Source organism: Capra hircus, chromosome 8, assembly GCF_001704415.2.
Source record: "Capra hircus breed San Clemente chromosome 8, ASM170441v1, whole genome shotgun sequence".
NCBI classification, from domain to species: domain Eukaryota; kingdom Metazoa; phylum Chordata; class Mammalia; order Artiodactyla; family Bovidae; genus Capra; species Capra hircus.
This window is the reverse complement of record NC_030815.1, coordinates 111,831,274-111,846,387: the sequence shown is the minus strand read 5'-3', so window position 1 is coordinate 111,846,387 and position 15,114 is coordinate 111,831,274. Positions and strand designations below refer to the sequence as shown.

Genomic DNA, 15,114 nt, shown 5'->3' with positions numbered 1-15,114 from the left:
CGCCCCGCGCCACTGTTGAAGCCAGGGCTCCCCCTGTCCATGGTGGGGATTCCAGGGCTTCCAGGGCTCTGGCGACTTTGGGGAGACCCACCCCATCACTGTCCTGCTCCCTCACTTCCTGTCTCAAAGGTCCTAGGGTCCCGTGGCTACAGCTGCGGGAGGTGATGATGGGGCAAAACCAGAAAAACCTCAGCTGCTTTCCTGAAACTTTGCTAGAAAACACTTTTTTTGCCCTGAATTACATTAAAAATGCATGTGATTCACTAAGCACATGAAAGAATCTTCCGGCAAATCTGGCAAATGGAGCGCAGCCATTTATGTCACTGCCCGTGTGCTCACTCGGTCACGGGCGACTGTGTGACCCTGTGGGCTGCAGCCCGACAGCCCCCTCTGCCCACGGGACTCTCCAGGCCAGAACGCTGGAGTGGGCTGCCACGCCCTCCCCCGGGACCTTCCCGACTGGGATCGGGCCTGTGTCTGCTGCACTGGCCGGCAGTTTCTTTACCGCTGAGACACCCGTGAAGCCCCATTTACGGCCCCGAGCACACGTTTCTTCCCCACAGGAAACAGTTGCAAATATTTTAAGAAGGCACTAGGAATATTTCCTGGAGAAGGCAATGGCACCCACTCCAGCACTCTTGCCTGGCAAATCCCACGGACGGAGAAGCCTGGTAGGCTGCAGTCCATGGGGTCGATAGGAGTCAGACACGACTAAGCGACTTCACTTTCACTCTTCACTTTCATACATTGGAGAAGGAAATGGCAACCCACTCCAGTGTTCTTGCCTGGAGAATCCCAGGGACGGGGGAGCCTGGTGAGCTGCCATCTCTGGGGTCGCACAGAGTTGGACACGACTGAAGTGACTTAGCAGCAGCAGCAGGAATGTTTCCATACATTCTTTTTCTTTAAATGAAGACCTTATATTTTAAAGGAGATGTTAGGCTTAGAAGAAAATTGAAAGTACAGAGATGTCCCTGCTCCCCAGTTGTTGAAATTGCTTAAATCTGTAATATCTAATGACTTCAGATTTTTATTAGGAAATAAAATGTGCAAAAAATACCTAAAAGCCAATTGACAGCTTAATACATTATTATAAAGAAACTCATGAAAACCACCAAGATCAGGAACTTACATGTTGTCATAGTCATCTCAAAGATGAAAAAAAAGGCTTTCCTAGTGGCTCAGATGGTAAAGAATCTGCCTGCAGTGCAGGAGATACAAGTTCGATTCCTGGGTTGGGAGGATCTCCTGGAGAAGGGAATGGCAACCCACTCCAGTATTCTGGCCTGGAGACTCCCACAGAGGAGCCTGGCAGGGGCTCCCTCCATCATGGGGTCGAAGATTGTCGAACAGGACTGAGTGAGCAACACTTTCGCTTTTTCACTTCATCATCTCAAGAGCCCTCCACGTGCCTCTTTTCAATTTCCGCCTAATCTAATCTCCCTGTTGGTTTTTTTGTATCAATCTCTCGCCTTACTTTCTAAAGCAAGATGCAAATAACTTTAGCTGGTTTTACAGCACCCATCTTCTTTCCATTGAAATGACACATGGTGCTCAGCTCTGTGCCAACCACTGACCAGGCAGGGCCTGATCTGTCTCCTGGTGACTGCTGGGTGGCGAGCAGCTGAGCTCAGGTGGGCCAGTGAGCTGACCCCCTCCCCCTCGGGCACCATCCTCGGGCTGAGGCAGCTTCCAGGCGAGCAGCGTTGACCCTGAAACCCAGGTGCCCCGGGGGGGGGGAGGGGTCAGAGCTGCGCCCCTCTGCTGGGCTTGCTCAGAACCTGCCCGAAGGTGGCTCTTCCCTCACTCCCCAGCTCAGACTGCTGCCCTTCCGCGGCCAGTCCCCGCTCCAGGGCTGGTCAGTGCGGCCGCATGTCCACGGAGCTGGTCTCGGGGAAGTGGGGTACGTCCTGCCGGCCAGGCTCCAGGCCCACAGCCCAGCCCCCACGTCCCCCTCAGCCAGCGTCTCTGTCGACCTTTGCCCACACACCCTTCTGCAGCCGTCCCACCCGGGTCTCGGGGCTCTGGCTCCTGGCGATCCTGAAACACCCAAGTGCACGCGCGGGGAAGTGTCTTCACCTCACACAGAGTTGTCACGTGCCCTCTGTCACTGGAAGAGCTGAGTCCTTCTCCCTACCCGCCTCCCTGACCCACAAGACCCCCAGGAGACCGTCAGTGGCGTGGACTCAGCGTGACTGTGGAAGGTCAAGGGTCTTGTTACAAGCTCTGAAAGGTTCGGCAACTTAAAAAAATTCAACCCTCAATCCTCCCCTAATCTATTTTTTTCTAATAGTATTTCCATGAACAGTCATGATGCTCCTGCAAAGACCCCTCATATGACTTCCAGGTCCCTTCAGGACCCCATCCTGTATCCCGCCTGGGCCCAGGGCACCACAGGCTGCACAGCTGTCCACAGCATTTCCGGCCACAGAGCCAGAAACGTCGGGGGTGGGGCAGGGGCTGCAGCCTTCTCCTGGGAGCTCACCCCGACCCGCCCGAGACTCTCAACAAGGTGGCCAGCTCGGTCCCCAGGACAGCACCCAGCCACAGGGAAGAGAGATGAGTCCTCTTCGAATATCCCTGAGTTGCCCTTCCCCTTTCCCGTTTCTCTGTGAAGGGCCTAGCCCCTCGGAGACCCGCCTCCCGATCGGCTCATGAAAGGAAGACCAGTGCTCTGTTTGGGAACGTGGCCCGTTTATTGGAACCGAAAGGCATCGTTACATAGTGCAAACGTCTCTTTGGTGACGGGCTGATTACAGTGAACAGGAAAAAGGCACTTGGGAACATCTGGTTGGAAGGGCCAGGGAGTATGTGCACACCGCGTCCTCCGCGGGGCCGCTGCAGGGCGCACACGCCACCACCGCCCCAGCTGCAGAGCTTCCCGGTGACTCAGACGGCCGCCCAGTGGGCAGGAAAAGCCACCCCAGTCCCCACACCCTCTGCACAAGGGCGCCTTCACACTCCACATGCTCCAGAACGTGGGATCTCATACCTGAGCAGCTTACATAATCGTCCACCTCAGACAAAGTGAACCACTTCCTGTCTGCAGAGATGGGTGCCAAGGTCTGATTATTTACCCAGTCTGCCCTGCTATGTGAAGACAAGCCCTGTGCCCGGAACACTGGAGCTTGTACTGATCCGATCACCAGTGATGTGCGCTCAGAAGTCCAGCCGACCGTATGTAGAGCCACCGCTCGCCCCCCGGCTGGAATGTGACCCAGCAGGCACTGGGGTCTCCTGCTGCGGGGAGGAGGAGGGCTGGGCTGGAACCAGGCTTTCAAAGCGCCTGGCACCTGCTGGACGCCTCCTGGAGACCTGCCTCTTCTCCCCCTCGCCCATGACAGGCTGCACAGGGTGCCACCAGCTCCGGACTCGCCCACATGGACCAAGGCGGCTGGGTCCCCAGAGGGTCTCCAGTAGGAAGCGTGGGCGGGCACCGTGTGGCCGGCGCTGGACACTCAGGTCTGAGAACTGAGCGGGAGACCCAGGGACCTGTTTCTCAGAACACAGACCACTTTGCATTTGGAACCAAACAGGAGGTTCTGGTCGAGTAAGAAGACAGGGGCTGTGAGGTATGAAAGTTGTTTCTCACTGAATCCACGAGAACTTGAGCGGCGCGGACGTGCTGTTTCTGCCGTATCTAAGCTAAAACATGGGTGAGATTTTATCCAACATCACACGCAGCGGGCATACGAATGAGGTATAGGGACCGGCTGCTTTTCTTGAACGCACTCTCATAACCTGAAGTCAGAAAGTCCCCGACACTCGCGTTCCTCCCGTCCTTGGAACAGGGATGGAGAGCGTGGTGGCTCATCCGTGGACGCTGCCGGGCGAAGCCGGGAGGCCGTGGGTGATGCTGGTGGGGACAGGTGCCGTCCTGCCTGGTCCACACCCGGCAGCGTGTGTGCCGGTCACAGGGGAGTGCAGCAGCTTCTCCAGCGGGGCCGCGGAGCTGCAGGGGCTGGGGGCAGGGGCGCGGGGGGCTTGTGCTGGCCGCCCGCGCTGCCGCCACACGTCCGTGCAGACTGCTGTTTGCCAGGGACGGATTCTCTTTCAAATCCTGCGTCCCTCCTCGGCCAGCTCCGCTCTGCACGCTCCTGGCGCCGGGACCAGCGGGACTAACTTTCAGTTGAGAAGAAACGGTGATACTAGGTGAAATCAATTAGGAGCCTAAATAATTGAACTGTGCAATTTAATAGTAGCACCAATTTTTCATTAAAAAAATTAAATAGGAACCTGAGAAAGCTCAACATGGAGTCAGGACACATGTCTGCCCCGTGGTCTGCTGGCGAGCGCTCAGGCCGGGGTTCCCCGAGCCGTGGTCCCCGTACCCCAGCCTCGCCGCCTGTGCGGCCTCGCTCCCGGGGGCCGGGACAAGCTCCAGGCTCGCAGACGCTCAGGGCTGCGTCCCCGTGGAGTCTCCTGGGCACACGGGACAGCAGGCCCCGCCGACCCTGGCAGGCGCTGGGCAGTCAGCCGGCTGACAAGTCTCCACGAAGCAGGTGACCTGCCCATCCTGGAGGGGAGAGCACGGACCGTCAGCCCCGGGAGCCGCCCTGGGTGTGCCCGGCCCACTGGGCTGGCCTCCTGGGGGGGTTCTGGGGTTAAAGGGCGGCGGACTCTCCTCCACAGCGGACACCCCGCTCCTTCCAGAGGCTCCCTGCTGCCCCCAGCTGTCAGCCTTGCCCTGGGGGGCCCGGGGATCACATCCCTGCATGCTGAGCACACCGGCTACGGAGGAGCTGGGCGGCAGGGCTGTGTCTAAACCAGACAACAGGAGGGACCCCAGACCGCTGCTCTGCCCGTCCAGGGGACAGACCCGTTCCCAGCTGGCTCCCAACTCCACCCCAAAGCCCCTCCTGGGCTGGGCTGCCGCCAGGCCCGCCCCCAAGGCCCCCACTGCCTGCTCTGTCCACTCACTCTGAGATAGGCAGCTGCCCCTCCTCGCCTGTGTGGACACCCCCATGCTGACCAGGCTCAGCGGGGTCCCCGTACGGTTCTGGGGGGAGAGCCCATCAACCTTCACATACGGTTCTGGGGGGAGAGCCTGTCAACCTTTACGTATGGTTCTGGGAGAAAAGCCCGTCAACCTTCACGTACAGTTCTGGGGGGAGAGCCCGTGAACCTTTACATATGGTTCTCGGGGGAGAGCCCCAGATCCCTAGGGAAGAGAGAGGAGACCCCGCAGCTGAGAGCTCCAACCCCCCGGGCCTGCCCGGGCACACACTCACGCGGCATTCACAAGCGGTGCACGGATCCCGCGTCCACTCAGCCCCGTCTGCGTGCGAGCTGCCGTCTGCGTCCACGCAGTCTGTGCTGAGCCGAGACTCCAGTTTCTTTATCTGCAGCAAAACAGACGCGCGGGTGCTTGGACACAGTTCAGCGCTCGCTCCCGCTCCGCCACTCGAGATAACGTCTCAGGACGGACGAGAGAGACCCCAAACCCGAGAGAGACGACGGGGCTGAGAGACCCCAAAGCCCCTTCCTGGAGCTTCTAGCACATCCCGAACCTGCATGACAACTGCCTGACGCCCCCACCACCCCCGTGTCTGAGGCCAGGAGTGCCTGGGCCAGAAATGCAGTTCAGTGGTGGGTAAAGAGGAGGAGAGGACCCTCAGACAGGAGCAAAGAGGAGGCTGATGCCGGACTGGGCAACAAAAACATTCTCAGCGGCTTCTCAAAGCAGTGCTGGGCTGGGACCATTCCGGAGCCCGATGGCACATGGCCCTGCTGAGGGCAGTGCTGAGGCTGACGGAGGCTGGGGGCCCTTGGGCCCTGGTCGTGATGGTCCAAGAGCCCTGGCCCGGCTCCCTCGGGGGCACCTGAGAGGGGAGACCCCCACCCCACCCCGACCACTGAGACCGAGGCCCAGGAGAGGCGCTGGGCGGGGCGGGTGGGGGGCCGACCACTGAGACAGGTCCAGGAGAGGCGCTGGGTGGGGGGACCCGAGCACTGAGACTGAGGCCCAGGAGAGGCGCTGGACAGGCGGCGAGGGGGGGCCCGAGCACTGAGACCGAGGCCCAGGAGAGGCGCTGGGCGGGGCAGGTGGGGGGACGACCACTGAGTCTGAGGCCCGGGACAGGCGCTGGGGGGGCTCTCGATGCCCTGCCTGTCTCCTTCCTTCCTCGGGCAGCCTGACGCATCTGAGCAGAGTGGTTTGAACCCCTGCCCTGCCCTCCGCCCCTTCTCGGGAGTCGGGGGTCCGGCCACCTGGACGCAGGCACCAACCCCACGGCGGGTGCAGCCCCCACGGCTGGGCCCTCGGCTTGCGAGGGTTTGTGTCAACGGCTCCAGGCGCGGGGGAGCTTCCCGCCCAGGCTCCGACCCTGCAGGGTGCTGAGCCCGGCTGCGCCCTCCCTGACCCCTCCCTCCTGCCTGTGGCAGGCTCAGCCAGCACCCAGGGCCCCCAGGGCAGAGGAGACGCCACAGGGCAGACACACAGCAGCTGCGGAGTGGCCAGCACGCCTCTACTAGGGGCTGAACAGAAGACGCCGTGTCCCCCGAGCTGAGGACCAAGGCTCCCACAGGCGGGAGGGACCTCCAGCACCCAAAACCCCCCTCAGGACGAGCTGAGACCTGCGGACTTCTCAGCCTGACAGCTCACTCCCCACTCCCGCTACAGGAGACACACAGAGAGCCCCGTGTGTGCCCCAGGGTGGGGTGGGGTGTCGCCCTCTGCAGACCTCAGGGACGGGCCCAGGACCCGCCTGAGGATGTGTAGCCGCCCCCCACCCCACCATCCAAGAGCACCTGACCTCTGTCAAACCCCGTGCCTCTGGGAGCAGGGGCCTAACCGACATCCCTGGAGGGGCAGGTCTGCGCAGGACTCAAGGCTTGAATTCTGCGTGGCCCTGCTCACAGTGTGTGGGGCCCGTGGCCGCTCTGCCCAGCATTCTAGGGGACCCTGTGCCCCTCCTCATGCTGAGGACCCCCAGTCTTGTAAGCGCAAGCACAGCTCTGTGAGGCCTGGCTGGAGCCAGGCCGAAAGCAGAGAGAGAAACGTGGCCTCGCCAAGGCTCCAGGGCCGGGGACGAAGGGCTGCCCAAACACACTCTACTCACAGCCACAGGGGGAGACACACAGGCTGGACGGGAGGCTGGGGGGCCGGGGGCCCGGCGGGGTGGGGGTGGGGACGGGGAGCCGCCCACCTGCTTCCTGAGGTCCGTGATGGTCTTCTGCATTTCCAGGACAAACTCCCGGAAGTCGCTCGTCCCTGCCCCTTGCGGCTGCTCCAAGGAGGGGTCTGTGGCGTTACTGGGAGGTGCCCGGAGCTTCCTGGCTCTGCTCAGAGAGGCAAGGGGCGCTCAGGGATGGAGCCGCTGGCGTGGGCTCCCGGGCTGCCGCGCGAGGCGTGTGGACAGGCAGACGCACGGGGCACTTCGCACGCCCGAGGGCCACCGGGGGCTCAGTAGTACCTTGGTGCCTTCCCGGGCCCTGTCTCCCTGGCTGACTCATCCTCCTGGTAGCTGAACTCAAGAGACCGCCTGCCTCGGAAGTGGTAGGAGAAGGCGTTGAACTGGCCCCGGGTTCTGCAGTCTGTGGGCAGAATGTACACACGTCAGGGTCGGCGACTCTCACTAAGGACATCAAGGAAGTCTGGGCGAGAGCCATCCCTCCTGAAGGACACAAGAGGCGCTCACATAGCAGGGGGCGGAGGCACCCTGCATTCAGCTTCCTGCTACCCTGGGTGAGGGGCCTGGGGCCTGTGGCCCCCCGACGCTCCCCCGGCACAGCCCAGCCCCTGAGTGGGGCACACACCTGCCGTCCTGCCAGCCCCAGGAGACTTTATTTCAGTAATTCCTACGATTATTTCAAAACGGCACACGGGAGTGGATTCCTCTCTATGACTCATCAGCCCACAGAGAAGCTGAAATTCATCACTTTGATCCAAAGAAAAAGATGTTCCGAGATGAGCTTCTTGGGTTTCCCACGTGTGCTACTTCCGTACTGGGATTAAACAAAAACAGGACTGAGGTGCAGCTCAAGGCTGTGTCAAGCGGCCCTTTCGTCCTCGGGGAAGTGGAGCGCTAACAGCAGCCGACATTTGGTCCCGTGAACTGAACTCTTCCCTGCCACTTTTCCGGTATGACTTTTGGACGAAAAGAAAAACCGGTAAAGCCCCTGAAGCAGCTCTTTTAAGCCATGTCGCCTCAGGGCTGTGCCTTCGACAGCCAAGGGGAGAGGAATCCAGAAGAAAGGAGGCCAGAGCTACGCCGAGTACCTACGTCTCTGCCGTCCAGCTGAAGAGGCTTGGGGACGGACAGAGGACAAGTCTGGATCAGGGTTCAGGCTCTCGGAGGACTTGGGTTTGGGGCAAGAAAACAGCAAACCTGAATTCATCCCTTTCTCGACAGCTACAGGGAGTCTGGTAAAGCTATCAGAAAATGGAGTTTCTGTATCTAAAAAGAACTGGCTTTTCCCTACGATTTTCAAATGGAACTGCTTTCTGTAAACACAAAAATGAAATTCTTTGCCATATACGTGGAAAACTGTTGCAACCTTAATAAATGAAAGCATTTTATTTTTTAAGAAACAAAAACAAGATCCCAAGTTCCCAAGAACTATAAAAATAAGAATTAAATGCTTTGCAAACTTGGGCATATACAGAGCAAAACTTTAAATCTTAAGTGAATTCTACAACATTGCAAATTACATTCGTCAAATACACATATATTTGGCATATTAAACATTATACAAATGTCATATATGTGCAGAGAGAGGCCACAAACACATCACACCCATACACACAGAACATGTATCAACCCAGATTTCAATACTTGCTAATGAAAAGAACCACGGATTAAGCCCAATTACTAATGGGAACGACCTAGGCTGGACTTCTTCAGGAGAAGACATGGGAGAGAAAACCGGGTTCTGCCCTTGTGTCCACCGGCACGGCAGGCCAAGGGCTGGGGCTCGGGGCCACCTCGTCCACGGTTGTGTGGCCCGAGGGGTCAGCCGGGCCTGCAGCCCCGAGACCTCGCCACAGGAACGGGCCCTCGGTGTTTCCCCGCTGCAACGTTCCCTGGGTCTCTGATCACAGTCTGAATAAAGCCAAAGCTATGTTCAAACGAGCACGCGCAGTCAAGGTCAACTGCGACCCAGAATGCGGAGCAGGAGCCTCCGGGGGACAGTGGCCCCCACGCAGCCTGGACGGCACACCCAGAAACGGGCTTCCTGGGCTCTCAGAGGCCCTCGCTTCCTCAGAAGTGTTCACAGCATGCCTCTGCTTACAGAAGTGATTCTAGGCATTTAGGACACACAGCACACACTTCAAAAGACCAGCTTTATGTCTGACACACTTCTCACGTGTTTCTTATTTGTCTTTTACCGGCAGGTTCGATTCATCCTCGTTTAGCTGCTAAGTTGTGGCCGACTCTTTTGCAACCCCATGGACAGTAGGCACCAGACCAGGCTCCCCTGTCCACGGGACTCTCCAGGCAAGAATACTGGAGGGGGTGGCCTATCCCTTCTCCAGGTGATCTTCCCAACCCAGGGATCCAACCGGACTCTCCTGCACTGCAGGCAGGTTACCACTGAGCCACGGGGAAGCCCACGGGTACAAGCAGGCAGGCTATCAAATGCAGACGCGCGGGAGGCTGTCAGGAAGCACCGGGCACTTCCTGCGTTAGCGTGCTGCCCTCTGCTTCTTTCCCTGAGTGCCAGCTCTCATACTAACTCCCCCTCTCGGCTTTACAAACTCGTCACAGCCACTCACCACGTCCGGGTTCCACAGCGCTGCCCAGCGGGGACGCCCGGAGTGGACCGCCCCCCAGGCCCCCCGCCTCCGCCGGCTTCCCCTGCTGTGCTGACCGCAGCCCGTGCTCCGCCGGCTGTCAGCGCAGGATGGGGACCCGAGCCCACCTTCACAGCAGTCCTGCCACACTCGGAGGTCCACGCGGGGGATCTCGTCACAGCTGCTGTAGCCGTGCGGGAACTCGGCCACGCGGAACACGTCCCTCTGCACACGCGTGATGTTGTCGGCGTTGTCGCACACGATGCGGGCCAGGGAGCTCTGCTTGATCTGGGTGAGCTGGGCAGGAGTGAAGACCCCCGGGTTCTCGTACCACAGCCTGCGTCCCCGGAGCGAGAGCGAGGTCAGAGAGAGCCTGGCGAGGCCGCAGCCCCAGGAGCTGGTTAAGACCATCCTCACGCTCAGCTCTGCTCACGACACAGACCTGAGAGTCACGTGCTTAGGTGCCAGAGCTCTGAGCAACCCGTAAAGCAGAGTGATAAGCCACACTAAGATCAGCAGCGGTCACTGCTGAACCAGCACCGGCCACTTTCCGGGAACACCCCTGCACAGGGCGCCCACTGAGCTCCAGGGGCTTACCTGTCCCCGTCCCGAAGGCGCCTGAACTGCGTGCTGAGCAGACACATCAAGGTGGGTCCCAGGCGGCTGCCGGGCACCAGGTCCTCCACCATGAGGGCCGGGAACAGGTCGATGTTGAGTGGGGAGCCGTACAGCCTGCAAGATAGAGCGGAGCCTCAGACTCAGTGCCAGGGCCCGGGGAGCGCCAGGCGCACGGTCGTGTCCGACCCGCTGCGGCCTCGTGGACTGCAGCCCACCAGGCTCCTCTGTCCCTGAGATTCTCCAGGCAAGGATACGGGAGTGGGTTCCCATTTCCTTCTCCAGAGGATCTTCCCGACCCAGGGATCAAATCTGGGACTGACTCCCACATGGCAGAGAGATTTGTTACCATCTGAGCCACCAGGGAACCCCAAGATGAGTGTTGTCGGAAGTGGGATTTGAACCCACGCCTCCAGGGAAGGCTGTGACCTGAACCAGCGCCCTGGACTGCTCGGCCATCCTGACGTGGTGGAGAGCACGGCAAGAATGGAAGAAGCCTCATGCTGTTCACCATCACCATCTGACGTGATTCAGACTTTCATTTAACAACGACAATCCAGCTCCTTCTTTAAAGCATCTATCAGTCGTATTTTAAGAAGCATTCCTGCTTCCTGTTTATACATGATAAAATACACACACAGAGATATTTATTACACAAAGTTTAAGGAAGCCCAGAAAACACAGGGAAGGAAATTAAAACCAAACTTTCCTGGCCGCTCGGAGACAACCTGAGGTCTTAGCGTAAACCTTCCACAGCCCGTCACAGACGCACATGGAGACGAAGCTACAAACAGCTGAAGACACACGCTCCGAAGACGCTGGCCTTCCACCCAACACAGAAAAGGTACTTCCTTCGAGGAAACCACTTACTAACGGGCACCGACCATACCGAAGACTAAGTCAGCACGGCTTAGACATTCAGGAACAAGCTCTTTCGTCAAACTCTTCCAAGTGCTACGCATCCTGTAATTGAGAAGCCTCTTCCACCTCCTCGGACCCAGGATGCTGACCTTGGGCAAGGGCGGGCAGGGCCTTCTGCAGAGTTGCTCATCTTGGGAGTGGGGTCAGCGTGAGGCTGCCCTCACCGCCCCCAAGTTCAAGGACCTTCACGCTGAACTTCAGTTCAGATGGAAATCGTCAGGAAGGGCCAGGCGAGTTTGGTTCTCTGCCTGAGGGGGCTTTTCCCAGAGGAGACACCCCGTTCCCAGGTGGGGCTCCCCCTCTGTCTGCCCCCACCTGAACGATCGGCCTGCAGGGAGGCCCCCACGCTGGGGGCGCAGACTCAGACAGAGAGAGGGCACCTGGCTGATCACAGCCCCCAGCCCAGCTCGCCCTCCACTCACAGCAGGCTGCTGGGAATGGATCTGGTCAGGCGTCACCGACACAGCAGGGACTTTGCTCCTGCACCTCGTCCAGAGGCCTCCCTTCCCTGGCGGGCTCGCGGGCCGAGGCTGGGGCCCGCTGTCCTGTGTCGCCTCTCCTCTGGGACACCCCTCTCACTCTCACTCTGTCGGGCCTGACGCAGGGGAGGGGAGACGCGGGACCCCCGTGTGGGCGGGTCATGCATTCGGCCCAGGGCCCGCGACCCCCAACAGCGCTGGGCTGGAGAGCAGGTCCTCCGCACGGTGGTGATGTAAGTCGGGCAAGGGACAAACCCTGGGGAAGTGACCTTGTCCCTCTGGACGAGAACAACAGAGGCTATTCGAGCGTGAAAGACACAGACCACAGGCAAGGTCTTGGGCAGGAGGGTGTTCGTCTGTGAACCCGGCCACCTGACACTGTGACTTAAACCAAGACTGGAGCATGTTAAGCTGAGTAGATGACAATGCTCACTTACTTACAAACACAGTGAATCATGAGTAAGGCGCCACTTTCCCCAGAAGGCATGGGCCCGGCCCCAGGGGAGCACAGCTGAGCCTCAGGGTTAAGCCTGTACCTTAGGAGCCAGCAGCCCACCTTCTACGAAACAGGAGAGTCCGGGGCACACCGAGAGTGAGCCTTCACAAGAAAGCATCGTTTTTCTTTCTAAAACGACTCTTTCAAACCCGAGGGAACCGACTGCACAGGCACAGGGGCCAGCTGACCAGCGGCTGCGAGGGTCCCCACGAGTGGTCACCTCCACCGAAGACCAGCTCAGAAACACCGGGATAAAGGGTGTGGAACACACGACCGAGGAGCCACAGTCGACTGGACACAAGCAGAGAGGCTGGTGGGTCTCGAGAGCTCGGCCAGCCCACGGTCTGGATGCACAGGGCCTGGCGAGCAGGCTGGCGTGGCGGGAAGCCCCTCTCAGCGGGCCTGATGAGCCCAGGCTCGGCCGCTGCTTTGCCCCCAGGAGGACAGGCTGCCCAGGGCTTCCCGGGGCCCCTGCTCTGTGCGGCAGGTCTGCTCACACCTCTGTCCCCCCAGCCCAGGGACGTCTCTCCCGGGAAGGGTTGAAGCTGCCGCTGCGGGGCAGGGCCCCGGGGGGACGTGGACAAACCTCAGGGCTCAGGACCCAGCGTCCTGCCGGCACTGGGGCCACTGCCTGGGCTCCGGGACCACAGCAGGTGCACTCAGCAGCCTCCCCCCTTTAAACTGCAGACTCCACCCCACCCTCCCGGGCTCGGCCGGCCCGGGCGGAACCTCGGCTCCCGAGAGCTCGCCCCCCCCCCCACGCGGCCCCCACACCCACCGCTGCAGCTTCTCCCGGATCTCGGGGCTCCTGATCTCGTTCCTCAGGTCCTCGAAGGTGTGGGCGGCCGACAGGTTGCAGTAGACGCGGTACTCGTGGTAGGGCGGGATGCCGTGGTCGCGGCCGCGCTGGATGTTGATGGCGGCCAGGTCCAGCGCCACCGTGTGCGCCATGGAGAAGAGCCGCTCGGTGAGCTCCGTGTTGAGCAGCTGGGACGGCACGCGCATTTTGCCGGGCACGCCGAACAGGCCGCGGAGCAGCGGGTCGATGCCGCCCTCGTTGACGATGCGGAAGGGGGAGAAGAAGGCCTTGTGCAGCGGCACGTGGCCCAGCGCCAGCGGCCGGAAGTCCTCGTCCAGCCGCTGCAGCACGGGGTTGACCAGCGTGTGGCCGAAGCGGAAGGCAGCCGTGGCGAAGGCGTTGACGATGCCGGCGTTGACGCCCGGGTCGTAGCCGCGGTACGCGCCCAGCATCTTCATGCCGGCCTCGCCCAGCACCTTGGGCAGCCAGTGCTGGAAGGTGATGTGCTGCACCTGGGCGCCCACCAGCTTGCGGGCCTCGTGGTAGACCGTGTCGCCGTCCCAGTGCGGGTTCAGCGCCAGCAGCTCGGCGGCCACGCGGTTGTGCTCGCGGAACCAGAGCGTGTGCATGCTGGTCAGGCCCAGCTGCTCGTTGGCGCGGTGGTCGCCGGCCAGGAAGCAGGGGATGGGGCTCTCGTTCTCGTCCCGCATGCACTCGGTGGGCGGCCCGGCGGCGAAGGGCAGCAGCGGCTTGCCGGAGCGCTGCACGATGCCCTGGCGCAGCAGCCCGCGCTGGCTGGCCAGGTCGCGCACCGCGCGGGCCTCGCGCTCGGAGCTGCCGTACACGTTGGAGGCGTCGATGTAGGACGTGAGCTGGTTGATCTGCTCGCGGGGGTACACGGAGTTCATGAGCAGCGACGTCATGCCGCTGCCGCACACGGGGCTGGAGCGCACGAAGAACATGCAGCCCGCCCCGCCGCGCGCCCGCGCGTCGCCGGGCGGCAGGGCCACCGAGAAACAGGGCGGGTCGTTGCTGCAGGCCGAGCTGCAGTGCTGCCCGTCGGAGAAGCGGGCCTGGCTCAGGGCCACCACCGTGGAGTCCAGGTCGTGGTCCAGGAACTGGCCCCACTGCATGAGCATGTGCGTGAACTGCTCGTCCGGGGTGACGGCCTCCGACCCGATGAGGGCCGTGGACACCAGGCGGGGCATGGGCAGCGGGTGCCCGTGGTAGCGCCGGCCCGGGTCGATGCCGCGCGGCGTGTTGAAGCCGTTCTCGTACACGGCCTTGAGCAGGCGCTCGAAGGCGGTGAGCGAGGCGCCCCACATGGGGTGCTGCAGGTTGTTGCACGTGCCGTCGTGCGTGCGGTACTTCTGGTGGAAGCACATGTCCGAGCAGTTGTTGACGCGCCGGTGGGCCGTGCAGCCCGACAGGTTGGCGATCAGGCTCAGGTACTGCGGGGACACGAGGTCGTTGTAGTGGTAACCTGGCCGGGGTGGGGGGAGACGCGGCTTAGCGACCCGAGGCTGGGCCTGCTGGACCCGACTCGCGCAGGGACCCGGGAGGGGAAAGACAGGGCAGTGAGCGGGTTCCAGCAGGAGCAGACCTGACGCACCAGCGCCTGCTCCCGCCACAGGCCCTCCCGGGCCAGACGCCCAGGGCTCCACGCTCGTCCACGCTCTGGCTGGACACATCCAGAGCATCTCAGAGCCCAGCAGGATGGACTAGACCTGGACTTACAGGAAACGGGAGCCAGAGCCCCTCTGCAGAGGACAGGGTCCTCAAGACCCACACAAAGGGCAATCAAGACCCGGGGGTGAGTCTGTCCGGGCCGGGGGAGAGGCGATTGGACACTTGGGGAGGTGGGCTGTGCCAGAGGAGCTTTGAAGGGACAGGATGCCAGGCTCCCAGTGCCAGCTGGCATCCAGTATCAGACAGGACGCTGGGCTCCCAGCGCCAGCTGGCATCCGGCATCAGGCTCAGACCCGAAACTCTGGCAGCTCCCGCCTCCCAGAGAGAAAGCAAGGGTGGCCCTCTGCTCAGTCATAGCCACCCCGAGGAAGCCCAGTCC

General features: G+C 61.2%; 1 protein-coding gene across 4 annotated transcripts in view; it reads right to left on the bottom strand.

The window, feature by feature from the left end:
* Positions 2,674–15,114, bottom strand: part of PXDN (peroxidasin) — a 65,778-nt gene continuing 53,337 nt past the window's right edge. For 2 of the 4 annotated variants that reach the window (XM_018052738.1, XM_018052739.1), the window contains 7 exons: positions 13,026–14,529; positions 10,334–10,468; positions 9,865–10,073; positions 7,416–7,536; positions 7,149–7,281; positions 5,232–5,342; positions 2,674–4,516 (listed from right to left, as the gene is read on the bottom strand). In XM_018052738.1, coding sequence (XP_017908227.1) covers positions 4,397–4,516; positions 5,232–5,342; positions 7,149–7,281; positions 7,416–7,536; positions 9,865–10,073; positions 10,334–10,468; positions 13,026–14,529 — 2,333 coding nt within the window. In that variant the 3' untranslated portion in view covers positions 2,674–4,396. The remainder of the gene's footprint in view (positions 4,517–5,231; positions 5,343–7,148; positions 7,282–7,415; positions 7,537–9,864; positions 10,074–10,333; positions 10,469–13,025; positions 14,530–15,114) is intronic. The other 2 variants (XR_001918486.1, XR_001918487.1) reach the window with 2 other exon arrangements.